This window comes from Balaenoptera musculus, chromosome 1 (genome assembly GCF_009873245.2).
Source record: "Balaenoptera musculus isolate JJ_BM4_2016_0621 chromosome 1, mBalMus1.pri.v3, whole genome shotgun sequence".
In the NCBI taxonomy this organism is placed as follows: Eukaryota; Metazoa; Chordata; class Mammalia; order Artiodactyla; family Balaenopteridae; genus Balaenoptera; species Balaenoptera musculus.
In genome coordinates, this window is record NC_045785.1 from 86,226,291 (window position 1) to 86,253,358 (window position 27,068).

At 37.4% G+C, this 27,068-nt stretch overlaps 1 protein-coding gene across 1 annotated transcript in view; it reads right to left on the bottom strand.

Moving 5' to 3' along the window:
- Positions 1-25,967, bottom strand: part of DPYD (dihydropyrimidine dehydrogenase) — a 794,060-nt gene extending 768,093 nt beyond the window's left edge. Inside the window, 1 exon segment of the mRNA XM_036825276.1 lies at positions 25,816-25,967. Within this exon segment, the coding sequence (XP_036681171.1) occupies positions 25,816-25,854 (39 nt within the window). The 5' untranslated portion in view covers positions 25,855-25,967.
- Positions 25,968-27,068: the final 1,101 nt, after the last annotated feature.

Consider the following 27,068-nt stretch of genomic DNA (forward strand, 5'->3'; position numbering starts at 1 on the left):
GGAATAAATAAAATTAACTCTCTGCATCTCCTCAGGGCCTCTAGGATTTAGTACATTAGAGTTGGAATGGACTTTAGATATTAATATTTGATTTCCCATCCTAACTCAGAAATCTTATTCCAAACACTTATTAAACTGTATCAAATTTATCAAAGAAATATGACAAAGCATTAATCTATAACATACACAAGGCTCACACAAATTATTAAGAAAACAAGAAAATGCTAAAAGATAAATACAAAAAGGGCATAAACACTTCACAGAGGAATGCATGTATATTTCCAGTTAAAAAATGTTCAGCCACCCAATGGGTCTTCATTGAAATAATTTTCTGCTCCTATCACTACTAGAAAAGCTCTTGTCAACTCTCTGATGATGAACAAGTTGCCCAGTATTTCTCTTTGTGCTACTGTTGTCATACATTTTACTTTTTTTTCATATTTTTCACCTTTTTTTAACTTTGCAAGTAATTTTTATAATAGCTTTATTGAGATATAATTCACTTACCACACAGTTTACCCATTTAAAGTATACAATTTAATGGCTTTTAGTATGTTCACAGAGTTGTGCAACCATCATCATAATCAATTTTAGAACACTGCATCAATTCCCCCTCCCCAAAAAAATCCATACCCATTAGCAGTCACTTTCCATTTCCCAGATTCAGGCAATCATTAATCTACTTCTTGACTACCAATTTATCTGTTCTTTTCTCCCAGCTTCACTGCAGTATAATTGAGAGATTATAAAATTATATATATATTTAAGGTATACAATGTTGTTCTAATATACATATACATCATGAAATGTTACCACAGTCGAGCTAATTAAAGTACCCATCCCCTTACAGTTACCTTTTGTGTGTGTGTGTGTGTGTGTGTGTGTGTGTGTGTGTGTGTGTGTAGGAAGAACATTTTAGGTCTACTCTCAGTAAATGTCAAGTAATACAGATTAACTATGGTCACCACACTGTACGTATCAGATTTCTAGAACATGTTCACTCTGCATAACTGAAACTTCGTACCCTTTGACAATCATCTCCATTTCCCCCACCTCCCCGCCCCTATTTTTGCCTTTCTGTGCCCAGCTTATTTCACTTAGCACAATGTCCTCCAGGTTCATCCATGACATTGCAAATGAGAGAATTTCCTTCATTTTTATGGCTAAATATTCCTGTGTGTGTGAGTGTACTCCATTTTAGTTATTTACTCATCCATTGATGGACACTTGAGTTGTTTCTGTATCTTGACTATTTTGACTAGTGCTGCAATGAACATGGGAGTGCAAGTATCTTCTCTTCTGATACTGATTTCTATCCTTCGCATATACACCCAGAAGTGGGATTGCTGATCATGTGGTAGTCCCATTTTTAATTTTTTGAGGAAATTTCACACTCTTTTCCCTAATCGCTGTACCAATTTACAATCCCAACAACAGTGCACAAGAGTTCCCTTTTCTCCACATTCTCGCCAGCACTCATTATCTTTCGTCTTTCTGATAACAGCCCTAACAGTGTGAGGTAGGCTCTCATTGTGGTTTTAATTTTCATTTCACTGATGATTAGAGGTGTTGAGCACCTTTTCATATACCTATTAGCCATTTGTATGACTTCTTTGAGAAACGTCTATTTGCACCTGCCTTTTTAATTGGATTATTTGTTTTCTCACTGTGGATTCCCCTATTCCAGACGTGTCATATAAACAGAATCACACAATATATGGTCTTTTGTAACTGCTTTCTTTCGTTGTACACAATGTTTTCAATGTTTTATCCATGTTGCATTTTACTTTTATATATATTATAAAACCGACAGTACATAGTTTTCATTTCAATAATTACCTTTTAATGACCTTTAAATAAGTAAAAACCATATATTTACCCATGCAGTTACCATTTTTGCAGTTTTGTATTCCTTTGTGTAAATCAATATTTCTGCCTGATATCATTTTCCTTGTCTGAAGGATGTGACTTCCTTTCACATTTCTTACAGTGCAGGTTTGCTGCTGGTACATTCTTTCAGCTTTTGTCTGAAAAAGTTTTTTTCACCTTAGTTTTCAAATGCTGATTTCACTGGGTATAGAATTCTAGGTTGAGAGTTGTGTGTTTTTCCCAGTACTTTAAATACATCGCTCTGCTGTCTTCTCACCTGCATGGTTTCCAAGAAGAAATCTGTTTACCCTATCATTGTTCTTCTGTACCTAGTTTGCCTGTTTTTTTCTGTCTGCTTTGAAGATTTTCTCCTTATAACTGGTTTCCAGCAATTTGATTATGATGTGTCTTTGTGTGATTTTCTTCATATTTCTTCTGCTTGGCTTCATTGGGCTTTTTGGACCTATGGATTTATTTTCTCAAATTTTTTTCTGATTTCTCATCCCATCACCACTCCTTTCCTTAGGGGATTCCATGTACGCATATATATTAGGCCACTTGAAGCTGTCCCACAACTTGCAGCTCATGTTTTTTTTCTCTCTATGCTTCATTTCAGATATTTACTATTGCTATGTCCTAAATTCACTATCTTTTCTTCTGCACTATCTAATCAGTGTTTCATCTTATCCAGTGTATCTTTCATCATAGATATTGTAGTTATCATTTCTATAAGTTCAATTTAGCACTTCTGTCTTATCTTCTGTGCCTCTACTTAACTTTTTGAACACATAGAACATGTTATAACTATTTTAATGTCCTCTAATTCTAACATCTGTGTCAGTTCTGAGTTTGTTTCAATTCATTCATTTTTATCCTCATTATGGGTTGTATTTTCCTACTTCTTTTCAAAAATGTCTAGTAATGTTTAATTGGATGCCAGGTATTGTGGATTGCACCTTGTTGGGATGTTTTTGTATTCCTATTAATATTCTTGAGTTTTGTTCTAAAACATAGTTATGTGGAAATCGTTTGATCCTCTTGGGTCTTGCTTTTAAGATTTGTGAGGTGGTATCTGAGCAGCATTTAGTTTAGGGTTAATTATTTTCCACTACTGAGGCAAGTGCCCAATGCCCTATGAATCATGAAGTGTTCCAGTCTGGCTGGTGGGAGCAGGCATTCTTCCCAGACCAGTGTAAATGTCAGGTACTGTTCCCTCTAGTTCTCTCAGATTGTTCTTTACCCAGCTTTGGGTCACTTTTCTCACATTCATGTGCTGATCATTCCTCTGTGGAAGACTCATGGGGAGGCCCCCTGCAAAGCTCCGGGTTTCCCTCTGAGAAGCACTCTCCTCTGTTACTCTGTGCTACAAACTCCAATGGCCTTGGTCTCCCCAGAGTCCACAGGCCCTGGGTGGGTTCCCACTTCCTGAGCTGAAGCTTATAAACTCTCTCAAGAGAGTAAGCTGGGCAAATATTGGGGGCTCTCCTCCTTTGTTATCTGTCTCTCAGGGATCAGAATCTTTTGTTGCCTGATAGCTAGTTTATTAAAAACCATGGTTTCATACGCTTCATTTGTTTTTTACTGTCAGGTGGGAATGTATGCAGGAACGGGTTCATTCAGTAGGCCTGAGTTGCTCAAATCCTGCACAGTACCAGAAAAGGACTATTTTCAGAAGTGGCCCTTGACCCACTCCTGGGAACCAAGCTGGGAATGCTCTGATCAGAGTACTTTTATATGCCTAAGGTCTTGGGCCATGCTACACTAACCTGACTAGATAGTTTAAGCTTACAGTGTGATTAATGATGAACATCTGCTTTTTCTCTGGGGGTCTGGTGCTTGAGTAACTGAAGTCAGCCATGTAGCACTATATGCCTCTGTGACTAATGACAAATAAAAACTGTGAACACTAAGGCCTGGGTTAGTGCCCTTGGTTGGCAACACTTCACACATGTGGTTACACATTGTGGTTGGGGGAATTAAGCATGTCCCACATAACTCCACTGAGAGAGGACACCTGAATGCTTGTGCCTGGTTTCCTCTGGATTTGACCTATGTTCCTTTTCTCTTTGTTGATTTTAATATATCTTTCATGTAATAAACTGTAATCATGAATATAATAACTTCTGAGTTCTGTGAATACTTCTAGTGAATCAATGAGTCTGACAGTGGTCTTGGGGACCCCTGACACAAAATGTAAACTCATTCCCTTTTACTCGACCTTGAGCAGAAGTGGAAGTAGTAGAGACAAGAGTACCATATTTTAACGGTCACTCTCTCCCACACAACTTAACTTTCTAAAGCATCTTGACAAAAAAACATAGAAAAATTCTCTAAATGGCAACAAAGTGATTTCTCCACTCATATATTCAACTAAGTGTCAGCCAGTAAGAAGTATTTAGAAGTGTGGGTCTTTTAGGAAGTCTCATTAAAGGGAGGGGTGCACCCTTCTTTTCCCCTTCCTCCATCCTTTTGGAGCTCTAACTTCCAAACTGAACAATGAGGTGGATTTGAGGATATCAGAGTGTAAAGACAGAAGCCTGCTGACAAGAAAAAGGTGCTGCATGCCCTGCACTATGTGTCTCTGGGATGCTTTACATGAGGAAGAAATAAATCACTGTCTTGTTTAAGACACTTTTATTAATTTTTTCTATAATATGCCTCATAAACTGGTTCTTACAGTGCCCGAGGTGATTCTGGTGGCCAACTAGGTGTGGGAAGCACTGATAGTCCCATCAACAAGCAAACTATTTGGAGCCAGAATATATATAAACATCAAAATGAAAGCATTTGGCTTATGTACTTAAAAGAAAAATGGGAAATCACATCAGCATAAGTTAGTATTTTTCTTGAAATCCATCACCACGTCAAAAATCCTAAACCAAAAATTACTCATTTCAAAAAATGATCAATGGAAACTTTGTTGTGCCAGCACATAAAAAAAAAAAAGATTCATTTTAATCTCCATTGATTGACTGCTAATAGGTTTCTCCATTTTAACTGACATGAATTTTTTACAATATGGCACGATGATGTGAATAAAAATTTACCCAATGTTCCTTCGTACACTGTTTTCTGGAAACCTTCCATAACCATCCTTTGCACACTCCCTGCCTTCAATCCACACTTGAACCAAGCCATGTTAAACCCAACTTACCAGGCTGTGGTAGATTACACACGCTGTGCCCCCAAGATATACTGTCTCTATCAATATTTTTGGACTTAATTTCAGAATTTATTCTCAGCCTAATATATATTTCAAACAAGAAGACAGCTTAACTCCTCCTTCTCAAAATTTTATAACGTTTCTTCTTTGTAGAAATACTTAGGCATATTTTTCTAATGTTCTTACACTGGACGACTGTTTATAATAGCTGATGTTAAATGGGAGCTTCCAGTACACGAGGCACCATTCTAAGTGCTTTTCAAGTTGATCCTATGATGCCATTACTATTATTATTGCCAGTTTATAGATGAGGAAACAAAATCACAAGGAGGTTAAGTAACTTGCCCAGAAAGTGGCAGAGTGTCTTCAGATTCTATACTGTTAATCACTACTCTACTTCCTCCATGGGCAGTGATAATATTAGCTTCATATTTATTTTTAATGTATGTAACTCAAAGATTGCTGTATATTCATTGTAAATAATGAAATGAGTTTTGTATTAGGACATATAACAATGTAAATAAGACATGAACAAGTCAGACTTAAAGAAAAATCTATTATCTGTCTGTTAGCCACAGCATCTAACAAACTAACTGGTATACATTGATTACCTGTTTCGAGGTTAAATGAAAAGAAAGAGGCAAATCTTAGAAATATTGTTAAGGAAACTCTGGAAGGAGGTGATGACAATGAATGCAAGCTGTAAGAGAGAGAAAAATAAGTGTATCTCCCATGTCAAGAATTTGTGATTGTAAGAGAAAGGGTAACCACAGAAAATAAAAATTGGGATACAGAACTGGCTTAGGAAAAAGTGTTCAATTCTTTTTGACACATCACTTGAGTACTGGTGTTATCTTACAAATGACACATAGACTAAAAAAACTGACAGTGAAATACAGCATGTTACCAGTGCCTTTCAATTGTTGAATTTGAATTAAGTCCAGACATCTTATCTGAAAAGCTAAGATCTTTCCTTAATTGTGAAGAAATCACAGATGCTCTGGTACCAAAAATACAATTTACAACTTAGAAATGCCAAGTAACACTACTTCCATTATAATAGAAATTATATGCTTAACACTTTCAGTTTATAAAATTTTTTACATATATTATTAGATCATGTGTTCCAACTGAAATCTACACTGTAAAAAAAAAAAGTCTACTTATGTGCCTGTCTGCCCAACAAGACTTGAGCATATCAACTATAATGACTGGCTATGACTCATCTCAGTATCTTCAGCACCTTGTATAGATATAACATAAATGAGGCTCACAGTGAATTGAATTGCACCTCCTTAGAGTGTTAGAGCCGTAAGGGACCTCCATTTACAGATGAACCTAGGAAGAACAACCCAAGTTAAAGGCAGTCAAGATTAGGATCAAGTCTCCTGATTCCATTACCTTACCATATTCATATAAAAATATTACTACAAAGAAGCTACAAAACATTTTGAGTTATCCACTATTTTACATTGCCTCTGACCACACTTCTGACTGGAAGTATATATAAAAGCAGAAATGGAACAACAATCAAGAGCTGTATAAATAATAAGACCAGAGAGAGGCATAATAGGTCAGAAGTTCAGTGTTTCAGATTTTTTGGATAAAACTAGGCTTCTTTTGTTTCCACAGGAAAGATCACATGATCCCCATATTTAAAATAATTCTTTAAGCATTAAAAGTTTTCCATTGCCACTGAAATACTATTCATCTCAAGATGAGTAAATTATCACTGTCACTTTCAATACAAAGCGTCTTGCACTTCAGCTGTCATTTTACAGATTCATAACTGAAAATAAATTTTAAGCAGAATTACATTGCTGTGTAATGAGTAATAATTTTATCAAATTAGTAGCATTCAGCTTCTAGTGAGATTTATTTTAGTCATAGAATATTTAGTAAAAAGAGTATACTAAACAGAACCATTTACCTTTTAAGACTTTTCTAAAATGAGGCATACTACTAGGAAACAATCATCTATTACTATTTCAATCTAAATAACTGTAGTAACTTCCAGGTGTTTGATAAAAGGCAATTCCATCACTGTATAGGTCCACATACTTTCTATAAGCCTTCCTGGCATTTAAACTTATTCAAAGGTATAAACATTTTCCTCAAAAATGATGGATATTAACTTGTAATTAAGGTTATTATGTTGGCATAGACGAGGATTTGACTTAATGGAAGACTCTGTGATGGAAATTAACAAGATTGCTACATAATTACATAACAAAATTGATTGTGAGCAACATTTGTGCTATTTACACACTTGTTAAGATTTAAGGAAGCAAAGGCTGGATGATTAATACATCTCTTGTAGTATTTACTATGAAGTGAAATAAAAACCTGAAGTACTAGAAATGATCTGTTTAACATTATCACAGAGAATGAGATATCTCAGACTTCTTTTGCTGTTTTTTTTTTTACATTGAACATAATAATTTTTATTGGAAAAGGTAAGAAAAGTTTTAAATAAAATTAAATTTAACCCTCCTAAAAATACAGGTTATGGAACTGAAGCATTTGACAACTTTTAAGTATATAAAAAAATGGTGTTTCTCACAATTCATGAATCAGTTCCAAAGTAGAGCTTCTGCCATAACCAGAATCTTGAAATAGGCAAAACATACTAGACTAGCAAAGCAATATCTAATATGAGCAAGGCTGTAGAAATGTCCTATGTTATTACATTAATTCTATTATTAACATAGCAATATCTTTAGGTTCACTAATATCTTTTTTAAATTATTCCTTGGAAAACTTTTCTTGGAACTATCTTACATTTCACTGTTTTTCACTTTCTAGCCCACTATTTGGTAATTTAAATTAGTTTCATCTCTACTAGAGGAACCCAGAGATCCAAATATTTAGTGTTTTAAAATCTTAATTTAACCTTTAGGTGGTCTTTTAAAAAACTGTACTTTTCCAAAACTGCTAGGCAAATAGCCGACAAGACGAAAAATGTCCAAAAATGTGACAGATGAATTATACTAGTGGGTAAATTAAAAGCAGGAAGAGCTAAAAGTGTTGCCTCTAGAAAAGGAATGGAGAGAAGATGGAGAGAGCTGCAGAGAAGTCAGTGTTGTTTGTGCTGGACCCAGCTCCAGCGGGTACTGGAGAGCCTACAGTTAACATTTTTTCCCAACTTCATGTTTTTAGGGTGTAAAACCTGCTGTGGAGGATGTATTTACCCCCGGTAATCAGCAAACACTACAAATCATGGCTTCCCTGCTCCCCGTCCCCCTCTCTCCACTCCCAATCAGTTGTTTACCAGCCTATCACTGGGAGGAATAATAAAGAGCACCACTGATTTCCTTAAAAGCTTTTCTTTATTTTTTATTTTTATTTTGTCCATTTGTTACACTAATTAAATTACATTTAAAGATACCTTTATTAAAACAATGGGATAATTCAGAGATTATTCCACAGGATTCACTGGGCAGCAAGGTAATCATAACATTTCAGTGACAGTACCTGAATAATATGGAAAGAACTCAAAGTTCCATATTAATCCAAAGTAGTTCCCATGGATATTAAAAGGCACTGGTGAGCTTGAGTAATAGCATGAGCATTTGCATAACTAGCCAATGTAATTTAATATCCCCAGAAAAGTTGACTCAAAGAATAAAAGTTATCAAACCCAAAGGTTGTATTTTTAAACCACAGGTTTATATGGAGGTATACTATTTTAAAATTGAGAAATGAAATATTTACATAGACTCCTGATTTATTTCATTTTCAGATTAACTGAGAACTAGACAAATTGCTTTGTTTTGAACATTGTAAAGTAAATTACAATTACACAATATGCAACTCTTAAGTATTTACCATTGTAGCATAATTAATTCAAAATTGTATTAGTACTAAAGATGCAAAAGAGGCAATGGTTAGGCTTATATAAATTAACCACAGATCACAGCCTTGTAACGATTTTTTTCTAATTCTCAAATATGAACTGATTGTCTTGACAGTGGCATCATCACTGTTATAAAGCAGAATTGCAAAAGAATAATGTCCTTCAGTCAAGGGATCCAGTGAATGTTTTATAACAAATATCTAAATGTATAGAAACTAAAGAAAAAAAATATATATATATATAGAATCCCAAAGCCAATTCCAGTTCTGCAGTCCATTTTGCCTATTTTTCCTAATTTCTCCAACAATTAAAGACTGTGTCCTGTCAGAGATCAACATAGCCTGGCAAAGGGCAAAACTGGTCAGTTGACACCATGTTGAGAAGTGATTGATGAAACCCCATCAGCTCCCCTCCACTGCAACCATCTGGCCTGTGGATTAGAAGCCATTCATACCTTGTTTCATTTACACATGTGAAGGACTCCTTGAAGAACTGAATATAAAACATCTTATTGAGAAATTTTGTGAACGCATACAGTGGGAAAAAATGAGGTAACGTTTGAAGGACTTCCCACTCCTGTACTTCTTTGACTCCTCATTTTCATGTCATGTATTTTAATGTCTGAATAAAGAGCAATGTAAAACTGGGCTCATATTCATAGATTTTAGTTTCTAGTTCACTACTGACTTTAGTCAAACCATTTAACCTTTCTATGCCCTTGGTTTTATCATTTCTGAAACTAATATATCTTTGTGAGGCTGGAAACATGTTTTTAAGTAAGGCAGGGAGGAAAGAAGTGCTGTGAGTACACAGACCCACATTCACCCTTCTTAACTCTAACACTGCCAGCTCCTGTACTTACACCTGTCTTACACCTGACCCATTTCAGCCAGGAGAGCCCTCCTCTACCTGTCCCTAGAAACAGACACCTAACTCATTTTTGGCCCCTGAATGACAGGAGATTGGAGTGAAAGTGGGAGAAGATTATAACACAACTTACATGAATCTCTTTACTATCATTTATTTAATAAAATGAAAATAGTGTAAAACTAAATCACCAAGCTGCATGAATGTGGATTTATAACATGCATACTTTAATTCTAACACCATAATTCTGAACCATCACACCCAAGCACTTTTCACTTTCTGTCCTGATTTATACTTATTTGTGAATTTGCTTCAAATTCCATTCTGATGTCATAAGCTCATTGAGGGAAGACGCATTTATCTTCTTAGCCAGTTCCCACATGGTACTTAATGTAGTGCTTAGGATATAGCAGATACTTAACAATTACTTATAAAACTGAATGAAGGTATATACCTTGTTGGTAACTTTAGCTTTGGAAAAATACATACTTAATTTTTAGTGTAAATTTTAGAATGTATCTATTTGGTTCTTTATCATATTTGATAATAAACATATTTTCCCCTCATACAAGGACTGTACATGTCTGTAAGTTAAAGAACGTCGTGATAATATCAGCTTCCAGATGCCTTTGTTCTTAATTCATTTGTTCCAATCAATAATAGTATGAGGTAGACAGGACAATGATCATGATCTCCATTTTATAGATACGGAGGAAATGAGCTTAATTTGACAAAGCTATACAGTGGCAGAACTAGGACTTTAATAGCATATGTAGGGTTCTCTAAAATATATTATGATATTTAACCCTAATTACTTCCTTAAACTAAGAATGTGAATAAAGATCTTCTCTTTTACAAACTTTAGTTATCCCTAGCCTTACTATATCTACTTCCAAAATCTCGTCCTTCCTTCCCTTGCTTCCTTCCACAAATATCCCAGCTTTTTTGCAATTCATATTAAAATCTGTATTCATCTGCTAGGGTTGCCATTAAAAAATACCACAAACTGGGTGGCTTAAAACAACAGGCTCAGAGTTCTAAGGCCTATAAGTCTGAAATTAAAGCGTCAACTGGCCATATTTCCTCTGAAACCTGTAGGTTGTCTCTTGGAGGCTCTGGCGTTTGCAGATGCATCACTCCAATCTCGGTCTCTGTAGTCATATGGCCATCTTTCCTCATGTACCTTCACATCATCTTTCCTCTGTATTCTCCTCCTTATAACTCTGTGTTCCTGTCATCTACCAACCCCTGGGTCACCACACCACCCTCTGCCCAAATTCAGTGAAAATTTAACATGGAGTTTTCTTTCCATACCCTCCATTCTTTTCAGCAGTCCAGTGACTTCAACAGCCACTTAGATCATCCAGCATCTGCCTCTTACTCAACAGTCTCACCAACAATTTTTTTTTCTTCCACATCACTTCAGCCACCAGTCTCCCTTAGCCTTGTTGTTATTAATTATTGCACCACCTCCAAAAGCATTATTTCAAACACACCACTCTAATCTTCACCTCTTATACTCTTCCCCCTTACAAAAATTCTTTGACCTTATTGAGACTGCCAATCCACTGAGTGCACCCCTGGTATTCTGACTTCCCTCGTCTTCAAAACATCCTTAACTCCCTTCCCAAACTCTCTCACATCAACTTCATTGCCCAGGCAAATCTGAACCCAATTAAGCCCTTTAACTACGTTCTCTAGCTACCCAAGCAGCTAAAAGTGGATGGAGAATTCCCAATTCTCATGTTAACTGTTCTCATGTTAAATTTTTGACAAATTCCAAATGGAAAACAAACACTGACTAACAATCCTACTGTACTTATTGTTTTCATTCTCCCACTCTGCAGAAAATCTATTCATACTTTCATCTGTCCTTCAAATCTATATTCCATTTTCCTCTTAGCCTCAGTTAACCATCTTGCCTCATACGCTTATTGAGAAAATAAAAACCATCAGATGGGAACTACCTCAATTTCCCACCACCCAATATACCACCTCTCTACCTTTTCTTCTACTCCAATGCTTATATTATCAATCCTATTCCCTCTCACCAAAAGAATCCTTTCATACATGTAATTATCCCTCCTATGTATTCAACACTGGTGTCTCTTTCCACTGGACCTCTTCCATTAACATGTGTATATGCTTTTATCCCCTTCCAGCTACTTCCCCATTTCCATGTTCCTCTTTACAGCAGAATTTTTCCCCAGAGTTTTCACTTGTCATACTGTCACTTCCTTATATTCTGTTCTCTTCTCAGTCCACTCTTATTGGCTCCTTTCTCCAAGCTAGCTATTGTCAAGCTCACAATTTCTCCATGTTAACAAACTAAAGAACCTTTATGCCCTCATCTTACCCTCTCAATAGCAATAAAGACAGCTTACTTTAACACATCCTTCCTCTTTCCCTGGTCTCTGTGATACCAGAGACTCCTCAGCCCCTTGTCCAGTTCCACTGTCTCTAAGTGGTCTTAGCCCCATAATTCTGCAATATCTATCTCCACTAGGACTGCTTCACTGATCTTCAGATGCTTATTTTCAGCTGCCTATTTGATATCTTCACTTTGATATCAAATAGGGATTTCAAACTTAATGCCATTAGATACAACACCTGTATCTCCCTCACACTGGTTACTTCTTTTTGCTCTTCAAACTAAGTTCTATCCTACCTCTTTGATTTGCTTTCTTTTTTAACTCAAAAGCCATGGCAGACTTCTGATCTTTCAGGTCTGAGTTCAAAAGTCACCTCCATAAGGAAGCCTGCTCTGACTGCTACATGTAAAGAAGGCTCTACTAGTCATTCTGCATCATTTTATTCTGGTTTATTTTTACCAAAACTCGTCATACTGTCTAAAACTACCACACATTTTAAAGCTTTTTTACTGTCTGTTATTTGTCTACTGTAATGCAATTTTATTGAGAGCAGAAATCTTTTTGGTCTTGTTTGCAGATGTGTTTCTGAAATCTAGACCAGTGCCTAGCACATAGTAAGAAATTTATAAATATTTTTAAATGGACAAAACAAAAAAAGTAAATTTCTGTGTTTTTAAAATATCACAACAACATATTCAGAGATACAAAGTCCATTGGAGTCAAAACAATAATTAGTAGCCATTATTAATATTTTAAAAGCTGACATTAATTACACAGTTGCTATGCGTTAGAACTATTAAAAATATGTAGTACTGAATATGCACTATTTCCTTCAACCATACAACAATCTTATGATATAGGTACTATTACTGCCCCGATTTTTCAGGCAAGGAAACAAACAGAAAGTTAAAGTTATTTGCTAAGGTCAAAAACTAGTAAGTGGCAGAGCTAGGATACAAACACTAGTGCTTTCCTTCCACAGCCTATACTCTTAATCACTAATCCATGCTACCCTTTCATTACAATTAAAATAAATAATAATGATCCATTACATATTACCAATAAATATTTTAATAGGTTAAGTCTACTGATCTATTGCCATTTCTGAATTTATCTGAGGGTAGTTTTAGTGGATGGTATGTTTCCAAAATAGCATTAGTTTTGTTCTGATTTTGTAATTCATTACCACTTAATTTTCTTAAAATCGGTGATATTTCTACTGTTCTTATTTGTATTTATTTTCTCTTATTTTATTACTACATTAAAATTCTGTTAACATAATTTGTTTAAAAGAAAATGCAAACTATTTTAAAATGTGGAAAAATGTTCAAACTTACAATATTCAAATAAATGCAAATTGAACTAATCAGACAGGAGTTTTCATCAAATTGTTTATTTAAAAATTAAAAATCAATATTAACCTTCAAAGGGTATCATTTCATACACATTCATACACTGATAGCAGCCATATGAATTTATACAACTCAAAAATATTTCAAATCCTTAAAACAGTCATACCTGCAGTGGATAATTTCTCTTCTAGAATCCTTTCATGATAATATGATCTTAACATGTATAAAAGTATTTTAAAGTTTTGTTTATTACTGTCTAGTTTTGGTGTGAAGAGGTGATGGGCAGTAATATTCATGAACATATGAGAATTTTCTTCTACAAATGTTTTTATCTCTTTCAAAAAATATAGAGGCTTAAGCATACCAATGTTCAGAGTTCAGGTTGCAAGTAAATTTTAGCTTTAAAATGAAGCATGAATCAAAGTTATTTTGGGTCTTCCCTAGCGGTCCAGTGGTTAAGACTCCATGCTTCCAATGCAGGGGGTACAGGTTGGATATCTGGTCGAGGAATTAAGATCACACATGCCACGAGGCACAGCCAAAAGATTAAAAAAATTGAAAAATAAAAATAAAGAAAAGAAAATGTTTTTTAAAAAGTTATTTTGGTTAACACATCTAAGACAAAAACAAAAGTTTTGCTTCATTAAATTTGTCATGTGAGAAAACTGTGTTGAGGCAAAAGTAGTTACACTAACTGCCCCTTTCCTCTTCCTAAGTACTATGAGGAAAAGAAAAAGGAAAAAATTGCAAACATACATGTGCTTGTGTGTACACACACACACACACACACACACACACACACACTACTCATTCTTCTGATGTAAAGACCTAAGGTGAAAGAATCCTTTGAGATTCTGGCCTGACAGAGTGATTTTGAAGGTGGGGCTACAATATAAAAGTTTCCATCCTTGGTCACATGTTGGGACATCTGCAGTTGGTGTTACATTTATTCATTTGCAATCACATCCTGAGATTTACTCATTCAAGATAACAACTTGAGAGCCAACCTTACTCATCCTGTTCTCCCAGGGCAGAAAAAATAAGGAACCATCATCAGGCAGTAAAGCCACAATCTAGAAATACGCATCAGATCAGGACTGAGTGCAAATCAAGTCATATCCACGTCAAAGGAAAGGACATCCAGATGCCTGAGTGTTCCACAGCCTTGTGTCAGTGGTGGGAGGATGAGGCAAATGGGTGATTGGTTCCAATTCCATTTTGTCCTTTCTGTCTTTGTACCCAATAATGAGACACTTTTCCATTTAAAAAATACTTTTTAAAGATGCTTAATTCAGTTGAATCACTGTAGGTTAGAAGGGCAGAACTGAAATGCACTATAAATCATTAAAGCCACCCTCTCAAGTATATTTACAACATTTTAAGAATTTTGTTGAAGCTTTTTTTTTTTAATTTATTTGATTTTTATTTATTTATGGCTGTGTTGGGTCTTTGTTTCTGTGTGAGGGCTTTCTCCAGTTGTGGCAAGCGGGGGCCACTCTTCATCGTGGTGGGCGGGCCTCTCACTATTGCGGCCTCTCTTGTTGCGGAGCACAGGCTCCAGACGCGCAGGCTCAGTAATTGTGGCTCACGGGTCCAGTTGCTCTGTGGCATGTGGGATCTTCCCAGACCAGGGCTCGAACCCGTGTCCCCTGCATTGGCAGGCAGATGCTCAAACACTGCACCACCAGGGAAGCCCCAGAGAACTCTCTTTAACGTTTCTTGTAAAGCTGGCTTGGTGGTGCTGAACTCTTTTTCCTTTGCTTGTCTGTAAAAACTTTTGATTTCTCCATCAAATCTGAATGAAAGCCTTGCTGGGTAGAGTATTCTTGGTTGTAGGTTTTCCCCTTCATCACTTTAAATATATTATGCCTGCAGTGTTTCTGCAGAAAAGTTAGTTGATAGCCTATGGGAGTTCCCTTCTACATAACTCGTTGCTTTTCCCTCATTGCTTTTAATATTCTCTATCTTTAATTTTTGCCATTGTAATTACAGTGTGTCTTCATGTGGTCCTCTTTGGGTTGATCCTATTTGGGACTCTCTGTGTTTCCTGGACCTGGATGTCTGTTTACTTTCCCAGGCTAGGGAACTTTTCACCTATGATACCTTCAAACATGTTCTCTTCCCTTTCTCTCTCTCTTCTTCTGGGACCACTATAATGGGAATATCAGTGAGCTTGATGTTGTCCTAGAGGTCTCTTAAACTGTCCTCATTTCTTTTCATTCTTTTTTCTTTTTTCTGTTCAGCTTCAGTGATTTCCACTACTCTGTCTTCCAGCTCACTGATTTGTTCCTCTGTATCATTTCATTTACTGTTGATTCCTTCTAGTGTATTTTTCATCTCAATTATTGTATTCTTCACCTCTATTTTGTTCTTTATATTTTCTAACTCTTTGTTATAAACCTCTGACTTCTCACTTTGATCATCCATTCTTCTCTCAAGTTCTTTGATCATCTTCACAATCATTACCTTGAACTCTTTATCTGGAAGACTGTCTATCTCTTCACTTAGTTTTTCTTCTGGGGTTTTACGTTGCTCCTTTGTTTGGAACATGTTCCTCTGTCACCTCATTTTGCCTAAGTTGCTGTATTTATTTCTATGTATCTGGTAGCTTGGTTATGTTTCCTGACCTGGGAAAAGTGGCCTTCTGTAGGAGATGCCTTATGCATCCCAGCAGTATACTCCCCTCTGATCACCAGAGCTATATGCATTAGTGGTGCCTCTATGAAGGCTGCATGGGTACTTCTGTTGTGGCAGGCTGACTACTGTGGATGGCCTGGTAGGCGTGGCCAGCCCTTCGTCCAGTTGGTTGCCAGGCCTTGCCTTGTGCAGATGCTGCTGGCTACTGGTTGGCAGCACTGGGTCACAAGACAGCTGGCTGTGGAACCCCAGGGGGTCCTGGTACTAGTACTGGCTCAGTGGTAGGCAGAGCTGGGCTCTGGAGTGGGTGTGCAGAGCTAAGGTTCCTGGATCTAGTGTCAGTCTGCTAGTTTGTGGTGCCGGTTCCTGACATGGCAGGCTGTGGGTTTCTGGGTGTCCCAAACCTGGTGGGGGTGTGCTGGTGAGTGAAGCTGGAAATCAGGGCAGCTGGCTGAGGAGTCCAAGATATCTCAGAACTGATATTGGCCTGCTGGTAGGTGGGGCCAGGGTTGGCGGGGCCTGAGGCTTGTGCTGGACACTGGTAGGTAGGTCCAGGGCCCATGGGGTCCCAGGGCTAGTGCCAGCTCACTGTTGGGCAGAGCCAAGTCCCAGGGTCTCTGACTGCAGGGCCCCAGGGTGTCCCAAGGCTTGTGTTAACCCACTGGTGAGTGGCCAGCCCTGGGGTGGCTGGCTGAGGGGCCCAAGGTTTCTCAGAGCTGGTGTTAGCCTGCTGGTAGGACGGGTCAGGGCCCACTGGGTCCCAGTGCTGGTGGTGGCCTGCTGGTAAGTGAGCTGGGTCCTGCCATGGCAGGCTGCCAGGTGCAACTGACCTGGGACTGGTGTCCAAGTACTGGTGGGTGGGGTGGGACCCAGGGGGTTCTGGAACTAGTACCTGTCCACGGGAGGAAAGAGCTGGGTCCTTGAGTCTCTGGTTGAAGGGTGCTGGGGTGTCCCAGTTCTAGTGCCTGCTCCCTGGTGTGTGGCATCAAGTCTTAGGCCCTCTGATGGACAGGGCCATGCCCAGGGGAGGCTGTGGGTTCAGGGGGTCTTAAGGCAGCCTGCTTGCTGGTGGGTGGGGCCGTGCACACACGTGTGTGTGTGCATGTGTGCGTGCATGTGTGTGTATAATGGAATATTACTCAGCCAAAACAGAGAATGAAATTTTGCCAATTTTTCCATTTGCAATGACATGGATGGACCTTGAGGGTATCATGCTTAGTGAAATAAGTCAGACAGAGAAAGACAAGTACTGTATGTTATCACTTACATGTGGAATCAAAAAATAAAATAAAACACAGCAAATGAATGAAAATAACAAAAAAAGAAACATAGTCACTGATACAGAGAACTAGTGGTTACCAGTAGGGAGAAGGAATCAGAAAGGGGCAAGATAAGGGTAGGGGATTAAGAGATACAAAATACTATGTGTAAAATAAATAAGCTACAAGGTTATATTGTACAGCACAGGGAATATAGCCAATATTTTATAATAACTTTAAATGGAGTATAATCTATAAAAACTTTGAATCACTATGTTATACACCTGAAACTAATACAATATTGTAAATCAACTATACCTAGATGAATATTATACGTGATTAAACTATTTAGGGAAAAAAACCTCATGTATAGGAAAATACTATATTACTATCAGCATGACTGTTTCATGTGGTGTGACTGTATGTTTGGGATCTTCTTTTCATTTTTTTTTTGCATCTTTTAAATCTTCTGTAATGATCATGAAAAATAATTAAAATTAAGTTAGAGAAATTTTTAAAAATTAATGAAAATTAACCTCCCAAAAAAGAGTATTTTGCTGTGAATGTTGTTATGCTTTAATCCTAAGGATCTGTGAAGAGAACTGAATGACTTTTTCTTCTTTGAATTACCAAGGATTTCAAACTTTTCACCAGCACTCCCCAAAATCTGTCATGGAAGAACATTTGGAAGAAGATTCCCAAAGCTTTGAGGACACTGTGGTGCAAAGAGTCAGAGAAAGGTAACTTGAATTTCTGTGGGGCTGCGGATCCACTATCTGTACTCTAGTTTCCACTGACAGTTATCAGTCAAAAAGCACACTGGAAAAACTGATTCCTTTCTGGAATCTCTGGTCTTAATTCCTAGTTAAATACAGCATCACTCTACAGACACACAAAAATATGAATTTATTAATTCCAGATTACCCTCACAGAACTCCAGACATATAAAGAAGGATCGGACTTTTTCTGTGTGCTCAGGAGAGATTTAGACTTAACTCATTCATTTGATTAAAAAAGAAAAGGAAGCAGGCAAGCATGAAGAAAGTTTAAAAATCAGGTGAATAAGTATATCAAATCCATATAGCTGGTATAAATGGTGCACTTAATCCTACCTAGCATGTAAAATACAGTAGCTCTACACCACTACCTTGCATTTCCTTAATATGATCACCCAGCAGGTCACGTTTCCAAACGATTTCACCATTGCCATATTGTATCACAAACCATCTGTAAAAGACTGATCAATAGCAAACTCATTGAGGAATCAGCAAACTCTTCACAGTGGTTGAATGATTTCCACAAGGTCAGACAGCAAGGGATCTCACTTATGGAGCAAAAATATCCCCAGGCTTGGCCCCTATCCCAGGATACTTATCTTAATTAACATATAGTAAATACACATTATCTTCTATTGTTTTGCTGAAGACTTCCTCTTGGCCTTTAATTAAACATACTAACATTTCTAAAGTTTTAACATGCTACTATGGTCAATTTTTAATATCATTCAAAGGATTTCACAAAGACTAAACAAACAGATCTACTTAGATGAGTCAATCTTCAGTAGGTAAAACAAGTTGAAAACTGGAGGATGAAGTCTTGGAAGAGAGGTGAAAGTGGGGAAGGGCATGGGGAGGATCAGCAGAGAGTGGTAGGTAATAAAATATTGCGGGAGGGAGAAGTGCAGTCAGGCTCCATCCTTGAGCACCATCTGTATAAATCAGGCCTGGAGTTGACATGTAATTTTGTGTGGGTCCCCTGAGAAGTGGCCCTCAGGGCTTCATTATTGATGAAGAGATTTTTCTTCAAAGTGGCCTAGCCAGGAGTGCCTCAAGGGGACATTCATAAGCACTCATAATATCAATTTCCAAGCACCTGGGAGGTAGGGACACGGATTGTCTCTTTAATTATTATGATAGAGGTAGAAGATAGTGAGGATGCTATTACACAACCAAGCTGAAATCCTCAAAGAAATTAAATTACTATAACCTAGTATAAAAAGTTTATTATCTGAGTCATCCTTTAGAAAGGGCACACTTTACCTTTTCCTGGTGCAAAATAGGTTGATCTCCAATTCCCTCCTTCCTAGGAATTAAAAAAGTTATAAATACAAATATAGTGTGTGCAGGGATGCTTAGAAGTCCAGAAAGAAACTTCCTTTGAAGCTAATATGCTCACTTAGAGAAACTATAAGTTTAGTCCAGTTTACACAAAGAGATATGGAGTTGGACACTTTTTCTTAAAATAATTGTATAGGGATTTCTTTTCAGAAAAGGATAACACCAATCCCTTCTACATATCATTGAGAATGCCAAGAAATCATTTTCACCAATGCTTGGGCCTGATCTAGTCACAAAAACACTCAGAAAAACACCAGAAAATCAATCCATATGTACACTGCAGTAAAACAGCAAGGGTTAGAGGGTAGGAGAACAGTCAATGCTGAATCTGAGTCTTATTCCCCAGAGATTTAGATGTGGATAATTCTATATAGACAAAGCCTGTGCCACATACTTCCTTTGAATCTCCTGCAGCTTACACTAGAGGGTTGGTAATACAGTGAGTATTAAAAAAAATTTTTTAAATAGAAATAAAACTCAAAATGAAGAGGGTCTCTTTAATTTGACCTGAATTTTAAAAACTCCCCCATCTCATTGGTAATACTGACCAAAAGAATTCAGGAATTTTCTCATAAGTCATGTCTGCAACATTTTTTAATCTGTAATAAGCCTCACTCATAATTCTTTTAACTTCATTAACTCTCCCTTTCTTCACATATTTTAACAGCTTTTGATACCACTAGTTAATTCTTGGAGTTGAACAACATTCTAGCCAAATGACATTTACATAACACAGATGATATATGCAATAATAACATTTACAATAACTACTACCTTTCAAAAAGCACATATTTTAAGTGACAGATGCTGTCTAAGGCATTATATGTACATGACTCCAATTAATCCTTATTTATTAAATAAAATTAAACTTAATAAATTAAATCCTTAATTTATTGCATGAAATAAATTAAGATTAAAACCAACTGACAGAGGACGAAATGATAGTCCGGGAAACAACTTGACCACAATCACACAAATAAAAAAATAATAGTGCCAGGATTCAGGGCTGTTTTAACACAATTTTTGTTTGTTTGTTTTGGTTTATTTTTCAAACTAACCATGAAATGAAGCTTGATTTTGTGAAATACAAAATAAAAATTTTTATACAAAAATAATGAGTTCCTAACATCAATATATAGATAACTGTGGTGAAGAGTCTGAAAGAAGTTATATGTTGAGTTAAATACAGATGTTTCATATCTACTAGTATAACATTTTAATTAAAAGCAATGGAAGCAGTAATAATTATAAACCACAGGAAAGACATAATCCTATTAAGAGTTATCAGTAGTATAATTGGCTCCAGGATATCTGTGAACACCCACATTATTGATGTTTGAGGCCAAAAAATACCTTCTGTCTTAACATGGAGGATTAAGAGCAAATGAAGTCCAGAAGGCAAACATGTCACATCTGAAAATCAAAATCAGATAAATTTATAACCTTAGAATGCCTTATTAAATATTTTTTAATTAAGGCAGGATATAAATGACCAGAACTTTCCTTACAGTTTTAAGGACTGAAGATTTCTTCCTCCTATTTATCATTGTGTCCATTTAGCTAAGAGGCAGAAAAGCAAATTGGCCAATTCTACTTTTCAATCTCTTTAGCCACATTGAAGCCTAGACTATATCAAATCTCTTACAGTTCCTTTGTCACATTATTTCATGACAATTTTTTTTTAGTCTCATTGTCTTCAATTTTAGTGTTTCTAATTTTGTGACTTAACTTTATGCTAATTACTAGAATTCTCCCACAGTGACCACACATGTTTACCTTATTGGAAGGTCTATTTTTCAGCTCTTGTGTTGTTGCTTGTTTATATACAGAGTTTGGTAAAATGCTGTATTCCAATAGTTTAGGAAAGATATGATTGCTTAATGATCATCCAATTATCTCAGCATTCTGACTAGAGATCTTCTTGGTATTCTTACTAATTCCTTACTGTAAATGTAGAGCTTTCCAAAACTGGGTTTTCCTTCTAGAATGTAAGAAAGGAGACTACTGAACTTTAGCACATTTTAACAATGAGGCAATCAGTCAACACTACCTGCTATGATTAAGATTAAGCAGATCCAATCTAAAAATCTCCCTAGTGATAGATTCATCATTAGTCATTAATCTCACAGTTTTTAATTAAACCACTGAAACTAGCCATCTACCTCATGTGTAGGAGGTAAAATTTTTTTTAAAACTGTAATGAAATACATATATAACCATTCTTAACTATAGGAATGTGTAGTACCTTAAAACTGCAAGGAGCTATCATTGGAATAACTCTCCAAATTTGGAGTAACTTTCCAAATCACATAATCAGACACATTTCTACTGCCCAGGTAAGTTCCTTAGAAAGGAGAAATACTTTAAAATAAAATTAAGTATTGTCCACGGGACAGCTTAAAAAAAGGAGAACAATAACATTTTTAACAACTCAAACTCACAAAACAAATTTTTTTTAAAAAATTTTTTTAATGCTTTAAAAGCCTTGGCAAGTCAAGATAGCATTCCCAGAGATTTCTTGTGCCCAATCAATAAAAGGAAGGAGACAAAAACGGATGCAGTAAAAAACATTTAAGTTTAAATAAATAAATAAGTAACCCATAACTTCTGCAAAGTTGAATCCTTATTCTCTCCTTTGGATCTATGAACCACCTCCCTCCCCAGGGGCAAAAGCAGTTATGATAAAGGGCAATCTGAAATATCTTTTGCCATCTCTACCAATTCAGAAGCCTTTTTTCAAAATTCTCCTGAAAATTTACTTTCTCCAAGTTGTTTCATTATACTGCCATTTCCCAAAGCCATCATTTTATTATCTTATTTTCTCAATTAATAAACACAGAAAATTCTAGATTATCTTCTCAAATGAATAGAAGTCACAGTATCGGTAATTCAGAAACCATTTCTATATAACTCTAAAAGCATTATGATTTTGTGGACATTGGAGTGAAATCCTTTTTTTATTCAAGATAAATTTGAAATGAGCTTATAACCCCTTATGAGTCATTAACTGATAATTCTAAGAATAGACCTTGACTTGGGATTGTGGAAACAGTAAAGGGGTAGACAGCAATTTAGTTCAGCTATAAATACTTACCAAAATTACTAATATCCAAAGAATTAATTAAAAGCTCACTGTACCTGCATACATTTTCATTCTGCTATACTTTTACAGTAAATTCTCAATTACCCATGTCAGTGGAGGGGAACAAGACATTGAACAAAAGTGAACTCTTCCAAAATCATTCTTACTTGCTTTTAAAAGTGCAGATATTGACAACAGACCAGTTGTCAGTTCAAACTAAATGAATTACTGTTAAGGTATTGCTGAGGTCAGGGAAAGTGATCAATGTCTGATATTCACCTTTCTTGAAACCTTCCCAGGAGAATTTGTATTCAAAAGTCATTCTTGACAAAATTTAGCTATATCCAAAAAGTAAGCCCACAAAGCAAAATAACTTTTAAAAGTATATAGCTACCATTAATGAACTTTAAAATAGCAGTTATTTCACAGGCAGTGATTTTCCTAAGATAGTTGTTCTATATTTTTATTTTTTAACATGCTTTGTCCTTTTCCTAACAAGATGTGAAGTTGTGACATTTATTTATTAATTTTACATCTTGTCTATGTTTATATCTTGTCTATTTTATATCTTGTTTATTATCTTGTCTATGATTATTTTCCTGACTTAGCAGATTGTGCAGATGTGACACAGAGAAGCTACGTAACCTAAACAAAGTCACCTGTCTAAAAAGGGGTAGAAATAGACCTCAACCACAGGCAGTTTGCTCCAGATCCCAGGCCCTGAACCACATTAATAGGTCTGGAAAAATGTCTGACTTCTCATACATCTGCTACCATTACTACAATAATTTTTTAGTGTATGAGCTAGATTCTATTGCCCAGTATCTATTACCTACTAATGCATCCTTGCTATGCCTATCTTCCAGCCCAGGAATATTTCACTTTTGGAGTCTGGTGACCTTCTGACTGTTTTTTATGCTCCCAACCCTTCAAACCCTGATGCGCTATTGGATTGAGGCTAGAAATATGGAGTGAGCACACAAAACAACTTTGTAAACCTCAATAACTTTTGTCCCCAGAAACAAAAATATTTCTTGGCTGCTTCACTGAAACCTGAGGTTCTATAGGTAGCTTAAGGAGAAAATTAAGTCACTATCATAGCGGGTTGTCACCATCACCTTCTGTTCTTTTCACATTTATCAACTGAACACTGTTTTATACAGATAATTTTTTTTAAAGATTACATGCTTCTCCACATATTTGAGACAAGGCAATGGTCACAAGCAGATCAATCTCTAGACAATGATTTTAAAGAATTCATTCAAAAAAGGCAAATCCAATGTATACATTCAAATTTGATAGAAAATTGAACCTTCATAATTCATTCTGACTCTTCCAAAAAAAAAAAAAATGAGCTTTGGTGAGTCAATAGGATCACCTGAGATATCTATGCTTGGATGTGTTCCTCTAGATTTAATGTATTTTTCCTCACTGCATTATATTTTAATGATTAATTTCACACCCTTTCATGGTACTCTAGCTCCTGAATCGTGGGTATTACTTTGAGGGAAAAGAAAATTCCCATGCATGATGAAAGATGTTACTGATTAAAGTGTGGTGCATATATGAACTACATAAAAGGTGAAAAAGCTTGAATGCCACTATTCTATATCACAAGTAATATCGAGCCAACTAAGTTTAGATTAAGGGGAGTAAATGTGAGGGTTTGACTTTCTTAAATGGTCTTAGTTGAAACAATTCAAGAAATTAAGTGGTCATTAATGTTTCACTGGCATCTTTTTCCTTAGTGTAATATGGTTATGAACTGATTTCATGGACAACTGCAAAAGAGATACAGATAAATTCAAAAGCCAAAAGCCATCTGCCCTCTGACATTCTTATCTCTGAAATCAGTACATCACTACTGCCTAACACTGTCAGAAACTTACTATTTGACTTTGCTTCAAAAGGCGGGGGGGGGGGGGGGGGGGGCAGAGGGGGCATTTGGTGAAGTCAAAGTAACAAGGACCAAAAAGGACAATGACGTAAATCAAGTATCTTTTACCCTGTGCATGAATAAATATTGGGTTAAATATATCATATTGATCAATATGAAAAAGTAAACTATCCACAAGAGAAACCACAAGTAAATTAAGTAGACATGTCCACATAATATACTTTGGCTCTTATTACTAGAGTGGATTTTTCAAACCAATGTATGGAATCTGGAGAAAACACTACTACCATCCCCCAAACAGAACACAAAGTTCCTTCAATCACTGACAGAGATAACACAGTGGCAACACAATGGCAAAAAGCAGCTCTTCTGCAAACAGGTGGTTTTAAAATTTTACTTAAGCCACTGAAAGGACTGAGGAAAGGAAAATTTTTTCATTCTAGGGAAAACACAGGCGTGCACATACACACGTTTTACCAGCGTAGGAGACTCAAATTTTTAAAAGCCCCAAACAAAACACAACAAAAAACTACAAAGCAGTTTATTTTAGCTCAAACGTGCCGACATTGGGTTAGTACGTCTAAAATCACTGTTTGTTATTATATCTGTCTCATCGCATACATAAAGGTCTTAGGGAGAAGTCAAAGGAAATGGTCATGTATTTCAGGGAGGACTTTATTCACAGGAAGAAAGATGACATTTTTACAGAAAGAGAGTGCAAGAGAGAATCAAAAACTGCTGACGAGAGGAAAATACAGTTTATTTTGTATTTCTGAAGGCACTGTATTTTTCATGCTTTCAATACCTTATCCCATTCTTCCCTATGTTATTTTCATAAGCAATACTAAGGCTAGCAGGGGCTGCTCTAGCTGACACACAGATCTTTATTTCTATACTTTGCAAATATGCAGAATTCCGCGACTGGAGGTGGGGCAGCAGACTGGAGGTGTCTGGAAACGCGAAACGCTTACAGGGGCAAAGGGGAAGGTGCGGGATAGACTGCGTGAGACATGAGCGCTCCTTTGAGAAAATCCATCTCTCTCGAACACTCGTGGTTCTTCAGTCACTGCCACTCAGGGACTTCTTTAACCCCCACTCCGAAGTAAACAGCCAGGTCCCAAGCCAAAGAACACCCCTACCGTCGCGGGCCCCCCACTTCCCTCCCTGCCAGCCCACACGGGTCTCTGGGTCCTCGCTCCTCCGCCTCCCCCGCAGACCTCCCGCGGAGGCAAAGTTTCCCGCCTCTCCCACTTTCCCCGGCCCTGCGGTGGCCGCGGCGGCCTTCCGGGCACCCGCCAGCTGCGTCCCCCGCGCTCCCTAGGCGAGCCCGCGCGCAGTCGGTACCTCGATGTCCACCACGTCCTTGCTTAGCACAGCGGCCATGGCGTTGCCCACAGCCTGGAGTCTCCTACAGACGAACCCTCCCCGCGTCCTCAGGCTCCAGCCGGAGACCAAAGCAACAGCTTTCCCGAGCGCCTGTGGATATGGAAAGCAGAAGGCAGGCGGCGCGGGGACGGGGCGGGCGCCGGGCGGTGACGCCCCCGGGGCGGGGCTGCGCGCTCGGCCCCGCGGTTCCCAGCGCGCCGAACCGTGGGCCGAGTGGCGGGAAGGAGCCCGCCCTCCGTCTCCCGCCTCCGCCCCCCAGCCTAGCAGCTTGTTTTCCTTCTACTCGCGGAAGGAAGGGAGGGAGAGAGCGCTCGCTCTGGGGACTGGCCTTTGCTGTGTAAACTGTTAAAGGCTGAGCTAGGTACGTAGGGGCCAGATGTGATTAAGGGTAAAAACAGTCGGCGCTCTAAGTAACTAATTACTCCTTTTCTCTCCTTCCGCAGGAGCCCTGCGAGGTGCAGAAACATTGTCTTATGGGCAGCTGCATCTTCAGAATTCCTCAGGGATAAGGTAGTAGTAAATGTTCCTCAGGCCATCCAACAAATAGGCGGGAGCAGGCAAGGGCAGTGGTCTTCTGAGAATTGACAGTCCCTGGGGGCGGGGGCGAAGAGAAAGGGGGCCCGGGATGGAAGTGAGCAAAAATTTCTACAGACAGAAGCTGCAAGTAGCAAGTCCTGTAGGTGGTACAAAATCAAGGTTGTATTTTTGCAGGGCAGTCCGTTCTAATGTCTGTTTTAAAAAATTATTCTAAAATGTGAAGCTCTTTTGAAGAATTGGTCTTCATGTTTTGTTCTAGAGCTTGCTGGGGAGAGGGGAACGATTTCATTTAGAGACGGTCTCAATCCAGAAAATATTCTCCTCATCTTTGAGTGTATCTGTACTCCAGACGTCCCTCTTTTCTCCCTCCATCGTCCTCTCTTCTCCTGTAACTCGTCCTGCTTACTTCTGTTAAGGCTTTTATCACACTTCTTAGTCCTCTTGGCTAGATAGTGAGCACCTTGGATTCTAGTATTTCATCTTTATCATTATTCTTTCAACAAATATTTATTAAACATTTTCATTCATTCAACAGATATTTAGTAAACATTTTCAATTACCAAACACTGTGTTAGGTGCTCTGCCCATAATCTTCAAGAAGACACATCAGTCTCATGGAAATTTTACTCAGCGTAAGGAAGTGAGCAAACTAATAGGAGTCTGAGATGCCTGCT